At 42.9% G+C, this 23,931-nt stretch overlaps 1 protein-coding gene across 4 annotated transcripts; it reads right to left on the bottom strand.

Moving 5' to 3' along the window:
• Window positions 1-3,545: 3,545 nt before the first annotated feature.
• On the bottom strand, window positions 3,546-23,580 carry prdm4.L (PR domain 4 L homeolog). Of its 4 annotated transcripts, XM_041584945.1 has the most exons (13): window positions 23,425-23,580; window positions 21,258-21,439; window positions 21,126-21,171; window positions 20,664-20,797; window positions 14,840-15,025; window positions 13,058-13,732; window positions 10,378-10,527; window positions 10,103-10,221; window positions 9,422-9,507; window positions 8,348-8,475; window positions 5,870-6,175; window positions 5,587-5,755; window positions 3,546-4,364 (listed from the first exon to the last, which is right to left on the bottom strand). In XM_041584945.1, the coding sequence occupies exons 3-13, from the start codon at window positions 21,134-21,136 to the stop codon at window positions 4,076-4,078; spliced, it is 2,253 nt and encodes a 750-aa protein (XP_041440879.1). In that variant the 5' UTR covers window positions 21,137-21,171; window positions 21,258-21,439; window positions 23,425-23,580; the 3' UTR covers window positions 3,546-4,075.
• Between the last annotated feature and the right edge of the window lie 351 nt (window positions 23,581-23,931).

Raw genomic sequence — 23,931 nt, 5'->3', positions numbered from 1 at the left:
TATTTAGCTTTTTATTTAGCAGCTCTCCAGTTTGCATTTTCATCCACCTGGTTGCTAGGGTCCAAATTCCCCTAGCAACCCTGCATTGATTTGAATGAGACTGGAATATGAATAGGAGAGGCCTGAATAGGAAGAGGAGAAATAAAAAGTAACAATAAATTTGTAGCCTTACAGGACATTTGCTTTTTAGAAGGGGTCAGCGACGCCCATTTGAAAACTGCAAATAGTCAGAAGAAAAAGGCAAATAACTATAAAAAAATAAATAATGAAGACCAATTGAAAAGTTGCTTAGAATTGACCATTTTATAACATACTAAAAGTTACCGTAAAGGTGAACCTCCCCTTTAGTATGTTCTAGAAAGGTTAATTCTACTGGCTTTTGTCGTTTCTTTTTTTTATAGTTTTTGAATTATTTGCTTTCCAGCTTTCAAATGGGGGGGTCACTGACCCCATGTAAAAAAAAAATTCTGTAAAGCTATATATTTGTTTTTGCTACTTTTTATTACTCATATTTCTATTCAGGCCTCTCCCCTTCATATTCCAGTCTGTTAATCAAATCAGTGCATGGTTGCTAGGGGAATTTGGACCCTAGCAACCAGATGGCTGAAATTTCAAACTTGAGAGCTGCTGAATAAAAAGCTAAATAACTCAAAAACCACAAATAATAAAAAATGAAAACCAATTGCAAATTGTCTCAGAATATCCCTCTCTACATCACACTAACAGTTCATTTAAAGGTGTACAACCCGTTTAATGGTACTACCCCTGAACACTTGCACGTATGTGGGTGGCTGGAGCTGCTTTTCGGAATCATCCAATCACACCACTGGTTTCATTGCTTATAATAACACATACATGAACCTCAAACTGTAGCCCTGTCTCTTCTGTTCCTTACTGTTATAGGACTACTATCATGGTGTTGGTAGTGGATGCACTGCCCCAAACAAATGAAGCTCCATTTTTCTCCATTTTTTAGCACTTGCGTTACTGCCCCAGAGTCCCCCATATAAATAAAGCTTGGTCGGACCAGTGCAAAGTCCTTGTTAGTGTAGATATGGTGTCACTTTTACAGCTCCAGGACCTGGGCCTATGGATCACTCCATTCATTCTTTACTGACTGTAACTGCCCTGCAGGCAAATCTGTTTGTTCTATTAAACAAAAAAAAAACATACGTGTTTGTGTTTTTATTGCTATTTTTAATCCAGGCCGAGATCACAAAGTTGAAGCCATATGCAACCACCGTAATTGTTGAAATGCACCAGATCTAGATTTATTTTTTTTATATTTAGCCAAATACCGAAATCCTCCATAAAAGGTTTGGCAGAATCATGCAATTGTCCTGAATTTTAAGACTAAACACTTTTGGGGTTATGTAATAAAAGGCACTGAGTTTGCCCAGGCAAAGTAACCCAGAGCAACCAATCAGCAGGTAGAATTTACTGCTCTCCTTTTTAAAAGCAAACGTCGTATTGGTTGCTATGGGTTACTGCCCCGGGCAAAATTAGTGCCTTTTTGTTACATATGGGGGTTAGTATGTAGCCCAGCATTGCGGGCCAGATGCCCTAGGCAACCCCGTTATGTGTGCACGCCCAACTGTGATGAAAGGGAAAGCGATGGAGGGAAGGGGTGAAAGGAGGGAGGGGAGAACGACGAAGGGGTGAGCGACGGAGGGGACGTAAGGGGTGAGTGATGGATGGCAGGGTGAGCGACAGAGGGGTGGGGTGAACAGAGGGTTGGAAAGCGACGGAGGGAAGTGGTGAAAGGCGGGAGGGGGGGAAGGGGTGAGTGATGGAGGGAAGGGTGAAAGGATGGAGCAGAGAACAACTGAGGGTTGGAAAGTGGTAAGCGACGGAGGGGGTGAGTGATGGAGGGATGGGGTGAGTGACAGATGGGAGTGAGGGGTGAGCGATGATGGGAAGGTTGAGTGACAGAGAGGAAGGAGAGGTGAGTGACGGAGGGGAGAATGATGGAGGGGAGAGTGATGGAGGGGTGGGTGACAGAGTGAAGGAAGGGGAGTAAAACTGAGGGGTGCAACACGGACTAGAGGTAAAAAACTATTTTAGAGGCAGCTGCCCGACGCCCCCTATCATTGCGCCTTAGGCAGCTGCCTCTTCTGCCTTCCCCTAGTTCCGACCCTGTAGCCCAGTCCGAATGCCTGGAATAAAAGTGCTAGAAATTCCCCTGAATTTGATCAAAATAAAGAATCTTGCCTTTAGTTATATTCTAGGTAATATGCAGGTTCAAGTCTCATGACAGGCAAGCGGGAGAGCAGCCCTTTAACCCCTCCAGGGATAGTTGTTTAAGGACCAACCTTCCGCTCTTACCTCTGGGGCAAAGGAATATCCTGAATATCGTAGGACACAGACTGGTGCCCAATTAAATCGGTGGGTTCACTACTTGCCACCACTAGCATGAGGATAACAGACTCCTTCATTGGATCTGGGTCGAAGTTCCTTAGTATTTATTTAGTCAATGTGGCCCTAATTCCTGTAATTAAAGTGTCAGGCATTTCCAAACCGATGTACAACAGCCGAATCCTTCCGACGCTGACCCAAAGGTATCGAACTCGATTTATTCTTTAGGTACAGATCATCTCTTTTATATACGTCGTTAAAGGGGAACAATGGCGAAAATGAAAATTTAAAATAAGCTTCCTCATACTGAAGTAGGAAACTTTCTAAATACAATATATATATCTTATAGGGGGGCTCCTTTCCTAACACTAGTATTGGAACTCACTCAAATAATTGATTCCAGTACAAACAAAATCTAACAAAATAACTGCCTTTTGCACAAATTCTGCATGTAGAGAGACATGTCTGGTCATTTTAATAGAGTGAGCTCTAATATATCTTCTAGACAAAAGGAGCCCCCCTATAAGATATATTGGATCTAACTGTCAATGATTATCTGACACCCAACTGCTGCATGAAGAGAGAATGAAGAGAAACAGATGCTGAGAGAGGAATAGTGACGATAAACTTGATTATTTCAGCAACGGTACAGAATATTTAAAGGGCATGTAAAGGCAAAAAAATAAAATCCCATTTTTACTTTCTGTAATGAAAAAGAAACCAATATATTTTAATATACCTTAATTAGAAAATGTGTACCGTTTTTATAAGAAACCTCACTGTATAGTGAAATTCTCCCTTCATTTACTGCTGTGGATAGGAATTGTCAGACGGTCCCTAACTGCTCTGCAGGGAAACAATCATACTTATGTACAGCAGGGGGAGCCCCCGCCTTACTTCCCAGCCATGCAGAACTCAAGCAGCTTTGTTTGTTTCCCTGTAGAGCAGTCGGCGACTGTGTAGAGATTTGTATTGGATTTTATTTTTGCTTTTACATCCCCTTTACTGTTTCCAACTCCAGCTGCAGGGACAAAGATCATGGAGCCAGATTTAAACAGATAAACTGGGATTCTATTTGGAGGATTATTTTGCTGCAGCCACTGGTTCTGCAGAGTTGGAGAAAGTTTGTATTAAACAATACAAAAACTATAAAATCCACATTAGATTACATGACAACACAGGAGCCAGTGCAGTCTGTATATTCTGATTATTAATCAGTCTTGCTGTATCGGCTTCTGGCAGATATTATTTGACTTGTGCTGTTTTCATCATTTATGACGATCCCTAAGCAGCCCAGGCCACACTGAGCATGTGCACAGTCTTGGTCTTGCAAAGATGTATAACAAAGTTACAAGACGGTGACCCCCTGTGGCCAACTTTGAAAGCAGAAATCATTTGTTTGATTAGGCTTGTGGTGCAGTAAGTTCATGTTTATGTTTAGTATACAAAATACAGCATTTCTAGCCTTATTCTATTTTACACTTTACTTCCCCTTTAACTGATTGTATTTAGAAAGATTCTTATTTCTATATCCGTAAGCTTAAATTAAATTTTCGTTTTCACGATAATTCCCCTTTAACGAGTCTTTCCTTTCTAAAGAACGTTCCGTCTTTCCTTTCTTCTCAGCCAATGTTCGTCGCACACCACAATGGAGGATAAGGATTCCTGTAGTTCCGATTTGCCTAATAAATAAAATAAATACACGTGGCAGCTCCCACAGTCACGTGTGCGCGGTCAGGTGCCCGTCTGTGTTAAACACTGTGCTGTCCGAGCTCATTAACTCTTCATCCTCCGAATCCTCTTCCTCGTCCGTATCAGGTGTGAGGGGGGCAGTGCTTGGGCCCTTGCAGATCTTCAGGTGCCTGGTCAGGTGGTACCTGGTGAGGAAAGCCTTAAAGCATTTTTCGCACACGTAGTCCCGCCTCCCTTCGTGAGAATTGAGGTGATTCTTAAGATGGCCTGTGCGGGAGAAGCATTTTTCACACTTGGGGCATTTGATCTGCCGTTCCCTGTAGGAAACAAAGAAAACGTTGTCGTGAAAAGCCAAACAGATACTGGGATTTAAAGGGAAACTAACCTGTCTGAGAGCAGAACTTATATTACAGCTACGGTAACAGCTTAAAGCTTAGATATTGCTGATGTTAGAAGATTTTACATATCACCCTTAAAGGGGAACTATCGCGAAAATTTTATATAAGCTTCAGCATGCTGAAATAAGAAACCTTCCAAATACAATCAATTACCGTTTCTGAAATAATCAAGTTTATCTTCACTATTCCTCTCTCAGCATCTGTTTCTCCTCATTCTGTCTTCATGCAGCAGTTGGGTGTCAGGTGAATGATCCAATATATCTTATAGGGGGTGGCTTCTTTTGCCTAGAAGATGTATTAGAGCTCACTCAATTAAAAATTAGGGCTGCACCGAATCCAGGATTCGGCCGATTCCTTCTGCCCGTCTGAACCGAATCGGAATCCTAATTTGCATATGCAAATTAGGGGCAGAGAGGGAAATTGTGTGACTTTTTGTCACAAAACAAGGAAGTTAAAATTGTTTTCCCCTTCCCAATTAGGATTTGGTTCGGTATTCAGCCGAATCTTTGGCGAAGGATTCAGGGGTTCGGCCGAATAGTGGATTCGGTGCATCCCTACTTAAAATCATGTCATGTCTCTCTACATGCAGAATTTGTGCAAAAGGCAGTTATTTAGTTATATTTTTTTTTGTACTGGAATCAGTTATTTGAGTGAACTCTAATACATCTTCTAGGAAAGGAAGCCCCCCCTATTAGATATATTACATAATTAATCCGCCACCCAACTGCTGAATGAAGACAGAATGAAGAGAAACAGATGCTGAGAGAGGAAAAGTGACAATAAACTTGATTATTTTGGAAACAATGCTGAATTTTTAATGGATTGTATTTAGAAAGTAGGGATGCACTGAATCCACTATTTTGGATTGGCCGAACCCCTGAATCTTTTGCAAAAGATTTGGCCGAATACCGAACCGAATCCGCATATGCAAATTAGGGGCGGGAAGGGGAAAACATTTTGTACTTCCTTGTTTTGGGACAAAAAATCAAGTGAATCCCGAACCGAATCCTGGATTCAGTGCCTCCCTATTAGAAAGTGTTAATTTTCGCGATAGTTCCCCTTTAAAACCCAGAAGAGTCAATGGAGATTGTCTCTGAAGCAAAGTGCTACTGAGAAACCCCAGAATTCCGAGCGTGTATACCGAGTGTGGGTGAGCAAGTGTTGCTTCAGGTCCTGCCTTCGCATGAACATCTTCTTGCAGAAGTCGCATTTCAGGGTCTTCTCGCCCGTGTGTATGTCCATGTGGGAGGCCACGTGAGCTTTCTGGGTGAACGACTTGTCGCACAGGCCGCAGCGGTAATTCTTCTGCCCTGCGCAACGGCAAATGCACCTTTTACGGAATGACATTTTATACAGACTACACCCACATGTTCCCACAAGGTCCTGAATGGAAATCGGCTCTTTATAGCAGAACTAGAACTCACCCGTGTGTATCCGGAGGTGGGTACGAAGGTTGCTGGGGTCGCTGAACGCCTTGTTGCAGAACTCGCATTTATGGGGTTTCATGCCCATGTGTCCCATGAAATGAACGTTGAGTTTTGAGGAGGAGCTGAAGGAGTGAGAGCACATTGAGCATTTCCACTTGCGCTCCTTGGTGAGTGTCAGCCCATTGGCCCCACTGCTCAGAGACTCGGCGGGTAGGTGAGTATTTATGTGGCTCTTGAAATCTGCATACGAATGGCACTCCTTCCCACAGTGGCACACGAAAAACTCTGGCTGTTCTGGGAGGCCTAATAGAAGAAAACAATAAATATATATATATATTAGGGATGCACCAAATTCACTATTTTGGATTCGGCCAAACCCCCAAATGATTTGCGAAACATTCGGCCGAATACCAAACCAAATCCTAATTTGCATATTCAAATTAGGGGTGGGAAGGGGAAAACATTTTTTACTTTCTTGTTTTGTGACAAAAAGTCACACGATTTCCCTCCCCACCCCCATTCAGCCGAATCATGCTGAAAAAGGTTGAATACCTGAACCGAATCCCTATATACATATATATATACATATATATATATACATATATATATATACATATATATATATACATATATATACACATATATATATATATATACACATATATATATATATATATATATACACATATATATATATATATATATACACATATATATATATATATATATATATATACATATATATATATATATATACATATATATATATATACATATATATATATATATATATACACATATATATATATATATATATACATATATATATATATATATACATATATATATATATATATACATATATATATATATATATACATATATATATATATACATATATATATATATATACATATATATATATATATATATATATATATATATATATATATATATATATATATATATATATATATATATATATATATATATATATATATATATATATATATATATATATATATATAGTTTTACCTGCAACTTACTTGCTGCTTTCAAAGTAAAACCCCCATTCTTGGCTGCCCTTTTATTAGACACCAGTGGGATCACCTGACTATAGTTGGGAAGGGTGGGAGCTACAACATGGAGCTGGTCACTGCTCCTGTATAACTATAACAAACAAGGGAAAGTTGTGCTCACCACTAATTTTTAAAACCATTAGGCGGGGGTGCAATGAGGCTGTCACCACAAAATACATATAGACAAATACAAGGGTTCCTCTGCACTGAAAAATGCCTTACCCTTTAAACAAAACAGGTATTGTTTGTCCATAAACAGGGATTGTTTGTCCTGTTTTGTTTAAAGTGGACCCGTCACCCAGACACAAAAATCTGTATAATAAAAGTCCTTTTCAAATTAAGCATGAAATCTAATTTCTATTTTTTATTTAAGCATTCATAGCTGTTGTAAGCTCATTTAAACATCTCAGCTGTCAATCAAATATTGTCTGCCCCTCCTCTATGCCCGTGGCATAGAGGCGGGGCAGACAATTACTTTCACTTTCAATTCAGCACTTCTTAGATGTCACTGCTCTTCCCACATTTCCCCAGTTCTCTTAACCATATAACTGTGTGACCAGGACATGGGGATGGACATCAGGTCCCCCATTCTGGTGCACAAACAAGATTCTGAGATGATACAAGACTTGTCTTAATAACAGTGTCCACAAAATGGCTCCTGCCTGCTTGCTATCATTTTGAAATCCCAGACTGAAGGAAACCAGATTCAAATAATTTATATAGTGTAATTAAAGTTCATTTTGCTTGAACAATCTGATAAAATAGGATTTTTAATAATTTTTTTGGGTGACGGGTCCCCTTTAAAGGGTAAGGCATTTTTCAGTAGCAGTATGCACAAAATGTCTCAATGTCTTAAATATATTGATAATGGGTTGAGTGCAGAGGAATCTTGTATTTGTCTATATGTATTTTGTGGTCACAGCCTCATTGCACCCCCGCCTAATGGTTTTAAAAGTTAGTGGTGAGCACAACTTTTCCTTTTCTCCTACTCAATGTAACTGAATGTGTCTCAGTGGGACCTGGATTTTACTATTGAATGTTGTTCTTAGATCTACCAGGCAGCCGTTATCTTGTGTTAGGGAGCTGTTTTCTGGTTACCTTCCCATTGTTCTGTTGTTAGGCTGCTGGGGTGGAGAGGGGATGATATCACTCCAACTTGCAGTACAGCAGTAAAGAGTGACTGAAGTTTATCAGAGCACAAGTCACGTGACTGGGGGCAGCTGGGAAACTGACAATGTGTATAGCCCAAGGTCAGATTTCAAATTTCAATATAAAAAAATAAGTTTGTTCTTTTAAGAAATGGTTTTCAGTGCAGAATTCTGCTGGAGCAGCTCTATTAATTGATGCGTTTTGAAAAAAAAATTCCCATGACAGTATCCCTTTAAGCTGCGCTTACCCATCTGCCTGGCGTAGTCCCGACTGTAATAAAAGAGGAGCTCCTGTTCCGGAGAGACATCATGGGAGGTGCAGAAGTAGATCTTCCCATCGTGAGGATAAGCCACGAGATTCTGTTCCTCAGGATTCCTGGTACAAGAGACACACAGTAGGTTATAGTATCAGACATGAAGGAAACAACTGTTATAAGAATCTGAATCTGAACACACGAGCAAAGCTGAGGAAAACATCTGCCAGTGAGTGGGCCCAAAATAAGCCAAATTTCTAACTTGGATTTGCTTCCCACGTTGGATTAAGTCCCTCCAGCCAGGATAATGGACGCTAAAAAGTGTTAAAGGGTTACTTCACCTTTAAATGAACTGTTAGTATGATGTAGAGAGGAACATTCTGAGACAATTTGCAATTGGTTTTCATTTTTTATTATTTGTGGTTTTTGAGTTATTTCGCTTTTTATTCAGCAGCTCTCCAGTTTGTAATTTTCAGCCATCTTGTTGATAGGGTCTAAGTTTCCCTAGCAACCATGCATTGATTTGAATAAGAGACTGGAATATGAATAGGAGAGGAACTCAATAGAAAGATGAGTAATAAAAAGTAGCCTTACAGAGCATTTGTTTTTAGATGGGGTCAGTGACCCCCATTTGGAAGCTGGAAAGAGTCAAAAGAAAAAGGCAAATAATTCAAATACTATAACTTACTATGAAGGTGAACCACCCCTTTAGGAACTAACCCCAAGATTTCCTACTTTTCTGTGTTTTCAGTGGCTTCGTCATAATATGATTCAGTGTAACCCTCCATTCAATAATTTTTTTCTCAATCGTGGTCTCTAAGTGGACCAGGACCATGGCGACATGAATCACCTGACTACCAGCAACTTAGTAGATACCCGTGTCAATCAATGTCATTTTTTGTAGTGTTTTTTCACAGTTATGTTTTAGAAGCCTCTCACTTTAAAAAGGGGAAGAAGGAAAGACCCCCTTGGTGATAGGGAAGGAAAATAAACATTCAGCCACATTTGAAAACACGAATTCTCATTGTGTCGCCTGTAGATTATCCTCAAAGCCCTGGCACTTAATACCTGGCCTTGCGCACGAACATCATCCAGTTACATTCAGTCTCGTCAGTTGTGATGATGCAGAACTCAATGACTCCGTTGTGATACATCTGAGAAATAGAATGTCAATCATTATCCTGCCATAATTCTATTGGATCTCTCTGTACGGACTATGAGCAAACTTAGAGGACTGTTCCTGCTGAATTGTGCTTAGTACAGGGGAATACCTATGCTGCTATAGTTTTATGGGATCTCTCTGTACAGACTATGAGCAAACTTAGGGACTGTTCCTGCTGAATTGTGCTTAGTACAGGGAATACCTATGCTGTCATTGTTTATGGGATCTCTCTGTACAGACTATGAGCAAACTTAGGGGCTGTTCCTGCTGAATTGTGCTTAGTACAGAGGAATACCTATGCTGCCATAGTTTTATGAGATCTCTCTGTACAGACTATGAGCAAACGTAGGGGACTGTTCCTGCTGAATTGTGCTTAGTACAGGGGATACCTATGCTGCCATAGTTTTATGGGATCTCTCTGTACAGACTATGAGCAAACTTAGGGGGCTGTTCCTGCTGAATTGTGCTTAGTACAGGGGAATATCTATGCTGCCATAGTTTTATGGGATCTCTCTGTACAGACTATGAGTAGATATAAGGGGGCTCTTACTACTGAATTAAAGGGGAATACACATGCAGATTCTCACCTTCCAGATGTGGGTGGCAGATTTGTCTGTCCAATCAGCAACCTCCAGAGACTGACTCTCCTGTCCTATTAAGGGCCCAAAGCAGGTCCTGACTGGGATGCTTTCCTGTGCCCATACTCCTATATAACAAGAAGAGTGTTCCAGTACAATGGATTCATGGATAATGGAAAGAGAAGAAGAAGAGGCTACGTAGGGAACATTACACTATAATGGGCACACGTATAGATACACGGAGACAAAATATACAGCATGAGAACAAAGCATCAGTCACTTACCCATTTCGGCTCCCGTTACAGACTGCCTCAGCATCAGCTCCTTAGGGAGGGACAATCTTGCTCGGCTCTCGATAGGATTATCTGGTATAAATGTGACCGGCCCGTGTTCAGGACAATCAGAAGGGTAAGCCCTGTCACATAATGTACACCCTGTCAAGAAAACAGAGAAAAATAATTTCTTCAAAGATAGAAAAATTAAAACTTGATTTAATAACATGGAGATCAGCTCTTAGGACATCTGGCCTGGTTGCTAAGGTGCACTGGGCCCAGCAACCAGATAGCAGCTGGAGAGCGGCTGAACAAAAAGCACTCAAAAACCAAGAATGAATGACAATTGCAGTTTGTTACATTCTGAGACAGAGTATAACGGTAAAGGCATGAGACTTTCTTTGCTCATCAATGCAGCATCTAAATCCAGCAAAGCTACACTGCTATTGGTACTAAGCACAATTCAGCAGGAACAGTCCCTAAGTTTGCTCATAGTTTGTACAGAGAGATCCCATAAAACTATGGCAGCATAGGTATTCCCTGTACTAAGCACAATTCAGCAGGAACATTCCCCTAAGTTTTCCTATAGTCTGTACAGAGAGATCCCATAAAACTATGGCAGCATAGGTATTCCCCTGTACTAAGCACAATTCAGCAGGAACAGTCCCCTAAGTTTGCTCATAGTCTGTACAGAGAGATCCCATAAAACTAAGCCAGCATAGGTATTCCCTGTACTAAGCACAATTCAGCAGGAACAGCCCCTAAGTTTGCTCATAGTCTGTACAGAGAGATCCCATTAAACTATGGCAGCATAGGTATTCCCTGTACTAAGCACAATTCAGCAGGAACAGTCCCCTAAGTTTGCTCATAGTCTGTACAGAGAGATCCCATAAAACTATGGCAGCATAGGTATTCCCTGTACTAAGCACAATTCAGCAGGAACAGCCCCCTAAGTTTGCTCATAGTCTGTACAGAGAGATCCCATAAAACTATGGCAGCATAGGTATTCCCTGTACTAAGCACAATTCAGCAGGAACAGCCCCCTAAGTTTGCTCATAGTCTGTACAGAGAGATCCCATAAAACTATGGCAGCATAGGTATTCCCTGTACTAAGCACAATTCAGCAGGAACAGCCCCCTAAGTTTGCTCATAGTCTGTACAGAGAGATCCCATAAAACTATGGCAGCATAGGTATTCCCTGTACTAAGCACAATTCAGCAGGAACAGCCCCCTAAGTTTGCTCATAGTCTGTACAGAGAGATCCCATAAAACTATGGCAGCATAGGTATTCCCCTGTACTAAGCACAATTCAGCAGTATGAACTGTAGTGCCCAATAGCTCCATATTTGATTTAAACCAGTGCCGTTAATATTTTTCTTGAAAGGATTATGCATCATACACAATTAAAAAAACAATATTTGCCTATGTTGTCATTTATTATTGTAATGGAGATTCCGATGTGGCTTGTATCTACAGCACTGTATTTTCCTTTCCTTCCATGTCATACTCCCCCCCCCCCCCTCTGTTTTACCACCCTTTTTATGTTTTCTTTTTGTGTATAAAACTCTCAATAAACGGTTATTTCAAAAAAACAAAAAAAACAAACAAAAAAAAAAACAATATTTGCCAGCATAGTGAACCTTTCACACACCATGATGCAAATAAATGACAATAAAATATAAAGGTTACATTTCAATGCAAAATAGCAAGAAAAAAACTTCACATTTCCCCATAAAATATTATTAAAATATAATCATGATTTTAATAATGTAGTTTTTATTTCTAAATTACACTGTTTACACTGCAAATAATTCTCTCTAAAATATAACATTTTATTCCTGAACCAGCAAGTGTATTTAATTATAATAATGGTGTGTAGGTGCATCTCAGGTCAATTTGCCTGGTCATGTGCTTTCAGAAAGAGCCAGCACTTTAGGATGGAACTGCTTTCTGGCAGGCTGTTGTTTCTCCTCCTCAATGTAACTGAATGTGTCTCAGTGGGACCTGGATTTTACTATTGACTTAGATCTACCATGCAGCTGTTATCTTGTGTTAGGGCAGAGACACACGTTGCTATTACGGGAGATTAGTCGCCCAGCGACAAATTGCTTCTTCTTCGGGTGACTAATCTCCCCGAACTGCCTTCCTGTCGGCTACAATGTAAATTGCCGGCGTGATGGCACTCGGATCGCTTCAGCTTTCCGAAGTTTCCTTGTGAGGCAACTTCGGAAAACGAAGCTTTCCGAGTGCCGCCCTGCTGGTGATTTACATTGTAGCCGGCGGGAAGGCAGTTCGGGCAGATTAATCGCCCGAGGAAGAAGTCGCTGGGCGACTAATCTCCCTAAATAGCAGCGTGTGTCTCTGCCCTTAGGGAACTGCTATCTGGTTACCTTCCCATTGTTCTGTTGTTAGGCTGCTGGAGGGAAAGGGAGGGGTGATATAACTCCAACTTGCAGTACAGCAGTAAAGAGTGACTGAAGTTTATCAGAGCACAAGTCACATGACTGGGGGCAGCTAGGAAACTGACAATATGTCTAGCCCCATGTCAGATTTCAAAATTAAATTAAAAAAAAATCAGTTTTCTCTTTGGAAAAGAAGTCTGCTGGAGCAGCCTTATTTGAAAAAAAACAACAACATTTTATTTCCCATGACCGTATCCCTTTAAAGCAGCAGACTTTGATCCCATACTCACAAATTGTAAACAGAGTGTCCATATTTTCTTTGTTAGAATTGGAGTCGATGTGTAGGGTGGAAGGGACGAAAGTCAAGTTGCCGGTATCAATGGAGACTTCTGGGGTTATGGAAGAGACTGTGACTGGCTCAAGGCTGATGCTGCCCCCGTGCAATGACACTGAAGTTAAAAGCTGGGGGTTACTGTTCATGGCCACAGTATGGATCGTATCACTTTCCGAACGAGTTGCCAGGTGATGCTCCGACTCCATAAGTTCTAAGGATCCACTGTGAAGCGGTAACACAACAGCATCAGGGGGTAGACTCCCATCCACAGTGAGGGGCTCATGAGAGCGAGAGACGTTAGAGATCTGCCCGTGCTCTGCTGCGACTCCTTCCATGCTTAGCTCTTCTGTAATGCCGTCCGATGAGATGGGACTGTTAACTCTGGAGACACTACCCATAGTAATCGCAGCGTCCAGCTCGTGACTATCACTGGGGTGCAGGCTCTGTGTTGTGTGCCCAGCAACCGAGCGAGAGTCTAACGATCCAATTCCAGTCTCTAAGCCCACAGATCCCCCAGGCTGATAAGGGTCCAGAGGCTGAGGAGCGATGGAAACCGAAAGGCCGTCGACGTTTAGTGAGCCGGGGTGTATGTACTGCGGCGGGGGTCGGTCAGCTAGATACGAGAGGATTCCTGCCAGGTAAACACAACAGGACATGAGATTCTCCATATGATTCTCAATAACTCCTACACACCTTATAATAATGGACTCTACGTTTGCCATATTGATCAAAACTGCCAATTGGAGGCAAAACCAGCCAATTGGGTTTATTTAAAGGGGTTGTTCACCTTTGAGATAACTGTTAGTATGATGTAGAGAGTGATATTCGAGACAATTTGCAATTTGTTTTAATTTTTTTTTTTTATCACTGAAAGTTATTTAGCTTTTTATTCAGTAGCTCTCCGGTTTGCAATTTAAGGAATCTGGTTGCTAGGGTCAAAATGACTCTAGCAACCATGCACTGAATTGAACGAGAGACTGAAATATGAATAAAAGAGGGCCTAAATAGAAAAATGTTGTAATAAAAAAATAGCAAAAACAACAAATACGTAGCCTTGCGGAGCGTTTGTTTTTTAGTTGGGGTCAGTGACCCCCATTTGAAAGCTGGAAATGGTCAGAAGAAAAAAATAACAAAAAATATAAAACAAAGTCCAACTGAAAAGTTGCTTAGAATTAGCCATTCTATGTTATACTAAAAGTTAATCTAAAGGTGAACCACAACTTGTCTACGGTGGCCTAGCCCTAAAGGCTGGTTACTGAAATCCCACTAAATACTGTAGCTTTCATTAAAGGAGAAGGAAAGGCTAAAATTAAGTAAGCTTTATCAGAAAGGTCTATATAAATACACCAGTAAACCCTCAAAGTAATGCTGCTCTGAGTCCTTCTATTGTGTACTCATGGGCTTCTGTATCAGACTTCCTGTTTTCAGCTTAAACCTCCAGGGCTAGGGCTTGAGCATGCTCAGTTTGCTCCTCCCTCTCCCCTCCCATCCCTGCTGTAATCTAAGCCCAGAGCTAATAGTGAGCAGGGAGAGACTCAGGCAGGAAGTGATATCACACCAAGCTAATATGGCAGCTGCTATCCTAAACAAACAGAGAGAGCTTCTAGAGCGGATTACTCAGGTAAAGCATTCTTCAGAATAAATATTGTGTTATAGCTTGCACTAGTGTGGCTAATCTATTGGCAATGAACTGCTTTTTTAGCTTTCCTCCTCCTTTAAGAAAGGAAGCCCACTTTACCTGGCAATATATGCCTGAAGTAGCTGCTCTCCAGGTGAGGATAAGGCGGAGGAGGAAGGGGGTAGTTCCTCTCTGGGAGACCACACATCACACCGCGGTCTCCTATACCCATGGGAAGCATCACTGAGAGGGCAGAAGGGAGAGAGCTTAAAGATGGACCCAGGTTCGGGATTGCCACTGGTAAACCTGAAACAGAAGAACAAAGACATTTGAAAACAAAAAGGAGATTTTGTGTACTCACCGTTAAATCTCTTTCTCTTCATTCGCTTGGGGGACACAGGGGGGTATAGCTGCTACCAGTAGGAGGAGGACACAACAATATGAAATATGAAAATACAACTAGCCCCCTCTCCGCTGGCTATACCCCTCCAGCAGGCGGAGCCAAGTCAGTTTTTTAACAAAAAACTCAGGAAACATGAATATAACAAGCTAAAATGCATAATAACATTAAACCTAACCAGACCATGTCTGATTGACAGAATGCCCCCTAACCAGGGAGGGAAGCCATGTGTCCCCCAAGGACTGAAGAGAAAGAGATTTAAGGGTAAGTACACAAAATCTCCTTTTCTCCAGTGTCAGCTTGGGGGGGGGACGTACCAAAGCTGTTCCCTTGCATAGGCCTATGTGGAAGAGACCACTGCGGCTTGAGGAACATTCCTGCCTAATCGCGTGTCAGAATTCGCAAAGGTATCAAAATGATAACATTTTGCAAAAAGAGTGGATAGATGTCCACGTATCTGCTTTGCATAGTTGCTCAGCCGAGGCTTGGGAAGTTCTCATCCCCCTGGTGGAATGTGCCTTGATTCGTTGTGGGGGAGTTAGTCTGTTTGATATAGCAGGAAATGGTAGCCTTTGAGGCCGGTGTTCCTTGCAGAAGACCCCCTGTGACAACAAACAGGGCATCTGTTTTTCATATGTCTCGAACTCTGTGCAAATAGAACTTGAGAGCCCGTACAGGGTCCAAAGTGTGTAGCGCTGCTTCCTTAGGATTGGCAGGAGATGGACAAAAGGTCGGAACGGTGATTTCTTGATTGAGGTGAAAGGTTGACACCACCGTGGGTAAAAAAGAAGGTATTGTACGAAGTACTGCCTTGTCCTGATGGAATATTAGGTAGGGAGGTTTACATGAGAGGGCACTTAATTCTGAGACTCTCCTAGCCATAGCAATTGGCAGAAGGAATATTGTCTTCCATGTGAGCCTATGTAAGAAGATCGATGCCATTGGTTCGAATGGAGGACCTTGAAGAGCTCGCAGAACTACAGTAAGGTCCCAAGAGGGAGTCGGTATTTGTATTGGTGGTGCCAAGTGAGCCACCCCTTGTAGGAAGGTCTTGACAACAGGAAGTAGAGCTAAGCGTTCCTGGAATAAAATAGATAAGGCTGAAAGCTGTGACTTGAACCTAGAGATATTCCCTCTTGTAAGAAGTCCAGGATGTTGGGAATGGACAATTCATCAAACTCCCTGTTATGTTGAGTACACCACCCCTGGTATGTGTTCCAAACTCTGTGATAGGTTTTTGCAGAAACAGGTTTGCGGGCTGCTCGCATTGTGGTTACTACCTTGTCGGAGAACCCCTTTCTATTTAGGATGTGGGTCTCAAGAGCCACGCTGTCAAGTTGAGGTTTTTTGGGTTGGGATGATGAATGGGTCCTTGTGTCAGAAGATCTGGCAGTAGAGGTAGACTCCAAAAAGTCCAAAACACTGGCTAGATCCGAGAACCATGTTCATCTTGGCCATCTGGGAGCTATGAGAATTAGAGTAGTCTGTTCTCCCTGGAGCTTTCTGATTGTCCTTGGATTGAGAGGAAGGTGTAGGCTAGCCGAAATTCCCACTTTGATGTTAGCGTATCTGCGCCAAGGCTAGAGGGTCCCGGTATCTGGCAAAAGTCTGCTACCTTTCGGTTTTGACGGATGGCCATCAGGTCCACCTCCAGAACTCCCCATCTCGCTGTTATCTCGTTGAAAATCTCCTTCTTTAGGGACCATTTCCCTGGGTCCAGAGACTGTCTGCTTAAGAAGTCTGCTTCCTAGTTCTGGATTCCTGGAATGTATATGGTAGACAGCAGTGTTTGATTTGTTTCTGCCCACTGAAATATGAGTGACTTTCTTTAGTGCCCCCCTGCTTCTTGTCCCCCCTTAATGATTTATGTTGGCAACTGCCGTGGAGTTGTCGGATTGTATCTTGACAGCCTGACCTGACAGTTCCCTCTGCCAATGTTTGAAGCCGGGACGAATTGCCCATATTTCGAGGTTGTTGATCGATAGTTTGGTCTCCTCTGGTGTCCATAGACCCTGTGCTGTTTTTCCCTCTAGTACTGCTCCCCAACCTAATATAGACTTGCGTCTGTACTTAGGATGCGCCATTGTGGGTTTCCGAGCGGACTGCCGGTCACTAGATTGCTTTCTTTTAACCACCAAAGGAGGGATGACCTGGTCCCCCTGGAAATGTGTAATATCTGGAAAAGTGACTTCTTTTTCCATGTCGATAATATGTTCCACTGTAGATCTCTGAGATGGAACTGGGCTAGAGTCACTGCCTCTATCGTCGAAACCATAACACCCAGCACCTTCATACAGAACCTGGCTGTGTGAGACCAGTGACCTGACTAGTGACTGGAGATGAATTATCTTCTCGTGTGGGAGAGATATTCTCTGCGTTGCCGTGTTGAACTGCATTCCCAGAAAAAACGTCGACTGACTGGGTATGAGGGACAACTTGCTCAGGTTGAGACACCATCCCAGTTCTTGAAGTGTCGTCATGGTGAGGCAGAGTGCCTGCTGTGTTTCTGGGGCTGATGGAGCCTTGATTAACAAGTCGTCCGGGTAAGGGGTAATCGAGATGCCCTTGTTGCGTATTACTTCCATCGCTGCTGCCTTGACCTTTGTAAACACCCGAGGTGCTGATGTCAAACGGGAGTGAATTGGAAGTGAAGGTTTTGAAAGGCAAAGTGTAAAATGATGGGGAGGGAAAATGGGTATGTGCAGGTACGCATCTTTTATGTCAAGAGATACCAGAAATTTGCCTGGTATCTTTGCTGCGATGACAGAGTGCAGTGACTCCATCTTGAAACTGTGCGTACGGATGAATTTGTTTAGCTCCTTGAGTTCAAGAACTGGACGAAAGTTAAAGTCCTTTTTTTTGGGGTACTATGAAAAGGTTTGAATAGTACCACTGGAACCATTCCTAGGATGGAACAGGAATGATTACTTCTTCCTGGAGCAACTTTTGAATGGCATCCTGGAATGCCTTGCATTTGACAGATTCCTGAGGTAGTCTGGACATAAGGAAGCGACGAGGTGGGGGAATGGAGAACTCTAAGTGATATCCCAGAGTTACGATCTCGTGAACCCAAGTATCCCGGGTGAGAGAGAGCCAGGCCTTGCTGTAATGCTGCAGCCTTCTCCCTATGGCATTTGGGTTTGGCAGAGGCGTGAAAAGGGGCTTCTCTAGATGTTGAAGTGGTCTTTTCTGTATTCTTGGTGAAGGTCTTCCTGCCCTGCCAAGAGGTTCTGGCTTTTCCCTCCCAACGGCTTCTTCCCGAAGCCTGATTGCGTGGTGGGGATGATCTGGAGCTCTTGCTTTGTGAGCTATGAAAGAATTTTCCTCTTTCTCCTAGCCAGCTAAAGGAAGATCTTGCTTTTGGTTGTGGCAGCAGAGTGCTTTTGCCACCCGTAGCTTGACTGATTATTTTGTCCAGATCGGGACCGAACAGTAATTTACCCTTGAAGGGGATGGACGTTAGTTACATCTTTGAGGAAGAGTCTGCTGACCATAGCTTTAGCCAGAGAGACCGTTGAGCGGCTACCGCTAGTGTGGATGTGCGACTAATCACTTGTACAGAATCCAGGGAAGCTTCTCCAATATAGTCAGATGCTTCCTTGATTTGTGAGGCTCACCGTGCCAACTCCTGGTGTAGTGTCCCTGATTGGATAGCCTCAAGAAGAGAATCTGACCAGGATTGCATGGCTCTGCTAACCCCGGCCGTGGCCAATGTTGGTCGCAATGATGTGCCTGTGGCTGAGAAAATGGATCGTAGAAGTCCTTCTAGTTTCTTATCTGTAGCATCCTTAAAGGATGAAGCATCCGGGACAGGTAATGCTGTGTTTTTGGAGAGTCTGCTGAGGGTGGTACAGACCACTTTTCAGCAGATTCTGCCGAAAGGGGTAGAGCTTTAGAAATCTGCGGTTAGCTTGGAAGCGCCTTTCTGGTTTAATCCACTGAGATGGAAATAGTTTTACTATGTCTCTTGAAGAGTGGGTTAGTCGATTCTGCTGATGTAGTAGGTTTCTGAAGGTTTAGAGAATCTAGTACCGCTAGAATTAGAGAGTCAACTGCCTCTGAAGAATGTGAGTGAGGATCACCCTCATCCTGGTCACTTGTAGATAATTCGCCCTCTGAGAGTATAGGGTCTGGAGGAGGGAGTGAATAGTCACGGGTGTCACTCTCACTATCCTCCTCTGAGGAGGAAGAGGGTGCCCTCCGTTTGTGTACCTTGGGCTTAGGATTGTCTAATCGGGACAAGAGTTTGTCTAAGGATTGGGCAAGTTTTGGTATGCATGTAGCCAATTGAGATGCCCATTGTGGAACATCTTGTGAGGCTGTGGGGGAGGAACCTACAGGAGCATTGAGGATCCTGAGATCCTAGTGGATGAGCAGGACCTGGAAGTTCCGGATCCTGTGCGCAGTGAGTAAATTCTTACAACATTTTGCACACGCCAAATATTTAATGGTGGCTGAAGTGGCCCCTCTGGAGAAGAAGGCATCGCTAAGTCCCTCAGACATGGTAAAAGGAAAAACCTTACCGGTTGTGTAAGAGAGAATCAGACTGCTCCCTGAGATTTTGTCAAAAGACTGAGCTGCGTCCAACCTGCAGTGAATGGCAGAGGTTATAGCCAATGTGGATGGCGGAACGTTAGAGCCCTTATAAGCCGGAGCTTTGTCAGTCCCTTGTCCCCCAATGTATATTTCCCATATGACGTGAATATCTGTTGCCTCGCCAGGGAATTAGGCAGAGATGGAAGTGTGTAAGCGTGTTTCCGGTGGCGCGCCTCGGGCAGCCGCCGCTCCCAATTATCGCGCCAAGTTTGAAAAATTCAGAAAGGGACTTAGTGGAACCTCCCCGCAACCCTCTCCATATCGAGAGAATGTCCCGGGGAGACGCCTGTGGTGCGGTGTTCGCACATCTGCGCGGGAGAATGTAAGGAAGGGAACTATCAGGCCCTTGCCCTGTGTTAACTCAGGCGCCATCTTATGTTGCACACTGCTTCATTAACCCCGGTGATGGGAAGGGGGGGGAAGAGCTGTTAGAATTGCTCATTCCGGATGTAGAGAAGTATAGTCACAGTGTGGATTCACTTGTCCCTCCTAGTCGTCCGAGCAGTCTAATCTCTCCCTGTGAAGGGAATGGAGAGTTAAGCAGTGACTGGGTGGTTGGTGTTGAAACACAAACACTAATAACCCTGGAGACAATCCCACGTATGAAGAGGAATATTCCATACCCCTACTCAGTGTAGGAGATGTAAACCTCTTCAATTTGACTGTTAGCTGACTGTATGTAATCGTAAAAAGCTTCAGTAGAAAAAAGAAAATGTCCTCCTGTTGAGGACACAACAAAAAACTGACTTGGCTCCGCCTGCTGGAGGGATATAGCCAGCTAGTTTAATTTTCATATTGTTGTGTCCTCCTACTGGTAGCAGCTATACCCCACTGTCCCTGTGTCCCCCAAACTGACACCGGAGAAATGTTTGTGAGAAGCATTACATTTAAAATGGGGGGAAAAAAAACCACCAGGATAAATTTAACTTCCCCTTTCCTCTTCCTTACCTGGTGCTGGAAGATTATTGTGTGGAGGGGAGCCAGAAAGCCCAAGATGACTCCCTGAGACCGGGAGAGAATTGGTAACGGAGGAAGAGGTCAGCTGGTCCATCCCCACAGTGCTGAGGTTCAGCTCATTCATTCTGTGAGTACCAGAGAAAACAGGCCTTGCATTAAACACACATTATATTTTATATATATATATAACGGTGCACAAGTGACGATTACATACAACTTCATGTATTTAAAGGATAAGTAAACCTTAAAAATAAGTGAATATAAAATTGATCAGGGGGCTATTCTATAATTTATTTTGTTTTAATTCCAAGATATTAAGGGATACATGTACTGTTAATATAAATGAATTTTGTTACAACATCGCCACCTGCTGGTCAGTTTCCCCACAAACATCTGATCACCGAGTAGTCAAGGAAGTTGTCAGGAGAAAGAAAGCAGTGAGTATAGCGGTACCTGTAATGCATCTGATGCCGTCACGGCGATCTCTGGCAGAACAGGACTAGGGGTAAATTTCAAAAAAAAGCCAAAGTTAACAGCAAATATTTTCCGTGGCTATTATTTCACGATGAAGAGCAGAATGCTCACCTATATGGACAGTGTCATTTTCTGGAAGTTCTTGCATGTGGCTGTGATCCGCCAATGAAATCCATGGGTCTGTGGAGTCAGAAATGTTTCGCCCTCAGGTAGTTACAAGGCAAATGGCGGCAGCAGCGGGTCACAGTTGAAAACAGGCCTTGGTGATGGGTCATTTTGGTGATGCCTTGATGCTAAGGTCACAGAAGGAAAGGGTATTTGTATTAATGTTTGCAGATGACACAAAACTATCCAGCCCAATTAATTCCATCCAGGATGTGGCACTTGCAACACGATCTTGACAAACTGGCAATCTGGGCAGCTAAGTGGCAGATGAGATTCAATGTTGATAAATGTAAAGTCATGCACCTGGGATGTAAAAATATCCACTTATACCCTTAATGGGACTGCACTAGGCAAATCCATAAGGGAGACGGAGCTTGGAGTTCTTGTAGATGATAAACTTGGCTGTAGCAAGCAATGCCAGTCAGCAGCATCAAGGGCAAATAAGGTCTTGACTTGTATTAAATGGGGCAGAGAGTCAAGGGAGGAGGGGGTCATTCTTCCACTGTATAGAGCACTGGTAAGGCCCCATCTAGAATATGCCGTACAGTTTTGGTCTCTATCACTCAAACAGGACATTATTGTATTAGAGAGGGGACAGAGAAGGGCAACTAAGCTGGTAAAGGGAAAATCTTACCTATGAGGAAAGACTGGCCAAGCTGGCGATGTTCGCGCTGGAGAAGAGGAGCTTAAGGGGTGATATAACTATGTATGAATATATAAAGGGGATCATATAATAATCTCTCCAATGCTTTATTTATCATTCCACAAGGTCACCCATTCCGATTAGAAGAAAAGAGGTTCCAGCTAAATATTGGGAAGGGGTTTGTTACAGTGAGAGCTGTGAAGATGTGGAATTGTCTCCCTGAATCAGTGGTACAGGCTGATACATTAGATAGGTATAAGGAAGGGTCGGATGCTTTATTCACCAGAAGCTCCTCCCAGCAGACAGGAGGGAGCCAATGAGATTAGAGGAGGGAAAGGGGTGTTACAGGGAGAGCTGGGAAGTGAATCAGGGGTACAGGCTGATACATTAGATAGGTATAAGAAGGGGTTGGATGGTGTTTAGCAAGTGAGGGAATACAGGGATATGGGAGATAGCTCATAGTACAAGTTCATCCAGGGACTGGTCCAACTGCCATTTTGGAATCAGGAAGGAATTTTTTTTTTTTTGGAGAGGCTTCAGATGTTTTTTTTTTTTTTTTTGCTTTCCTCTGGATCAACTGCCAGTTAGACAGGTCTTTAAAAGATATAGTCTTAAAAGGTTGACCTTGGTGTCTTTTTCCAACGTAACTATGATGGAGAGTCGCACTGCTGTAGAGATCTCTGCTTAGCTTAGGGTTGCCACCTTTGCTGATGGCTAAACCCGAACACAGGGGGCGGGGCAGAGAACATTGGGGGTGGGCAGTGATGTAGGAACAGGCATGATGACATCAGAAGTGGGCAGAATGATGGAGTTGGTGGAGTTATGACACCAGGGCAAGGTTATTGCATCACTTAGATGCAACTGGCTGGATTTCTATCCAGTTTTCGCAATGTTGATGCCCAGTTCAGAATACCGGTGGCCACCCAATCGCTATCTCTATTAAGTCCAATCCTTTTATTACACCTTTGAGATCTTTTATATGGAAATCAGTTATCCAGAAAGCTCTGAAATACAGCAATGCTCATTTAGAAAAAAAAGCACATTATTTTTGATGGATTTGCTTTTTTTTTGTATCTGTAATAAAAAGAAATGTAAATGCTTTTCGTGTACAGTATCGGCCAGATTATTGTTCGGGTTTCATAAGGTTGAAAATGAAGCCTTACAAAAACCCGAACAGTTTGGGTCAAAACCTAACAGGTGGCAACCCTAGTTTAGCAATTGTGGAATATATCTGATTTTTTGTGTGTAGTTCCCCTTTAAGTGAGGGGCACCGCAGCTCAATGCTTTGTGTAGCATCAATATGGCAGCACCTTGCCTCACACAAACAGGAGCTGTGCATCTCTTTATCCCTCACACTAGTCCCTTGTACATCCCACAGCTCTTCTGTCTCTGCTCATCCCACGCACGCCCCCCAAACCTTTAGAACTACAACCCGCCTCCTTCCCTCACCGTCCGCTCTCGTTTACCAACCTCATCCCGCTCACAGCTTCCGAATCCACAACCAAGATGGCGGAAGCGGAAGTGACATCCGCAGCAAGGCACGGGCCAATCGCGTAGCAGGTTGGAGGTCACGCGAGTAGGCGTGCTGAGGAGAGAGAGAGAGCTGTTGCCATGGATCCCGCGAAGCTCTCTTCCCCGGTTATATATGTTGTGATGGTGTTTATGTGTGTGCACTTCCGGGTCTGGCAAAGAAACATTAGCTTCCTGTTGTGCCAGTGTAATGTTTAGGGAAGTGCATTATACATGAGCAATTATACATGAACAATAAAATATCTTATTAAAAGGCGTAGTCTGCTGTCATTTCTGTGGGTTTCTTGGTTCCCAAAGTTGTAACATAAAACGGCTGAGCTTCCTGTGATGCTTGGCTCATTATCTCTGTTTATTGAATGGGTGGTTCACCTTTAAGTTAACTTTTAGAGTGTTATAGAATGGGCAACTTTTTAATTGGACTTCATTATTTATTTTTTATCTTTTTTG

This window comes from Xenopus laevis, chromosome 3L, assembly GCF_017654675.1.
Source record: "Xenopus laevis strain J_2021 chromosome 3L, Xenopus_laevis_v10.1, whole genome shotgun sequence".
NCBI lineage: Eukaryota > Metazoa > Chordata > Amphibia > Anura > Pipidae > Xenopus > Xenopus laevis.
Note: the sequence above shows the minus strand (reverse complement) of the source record. Positions and strands in the feature narration are given on the sequence as shown.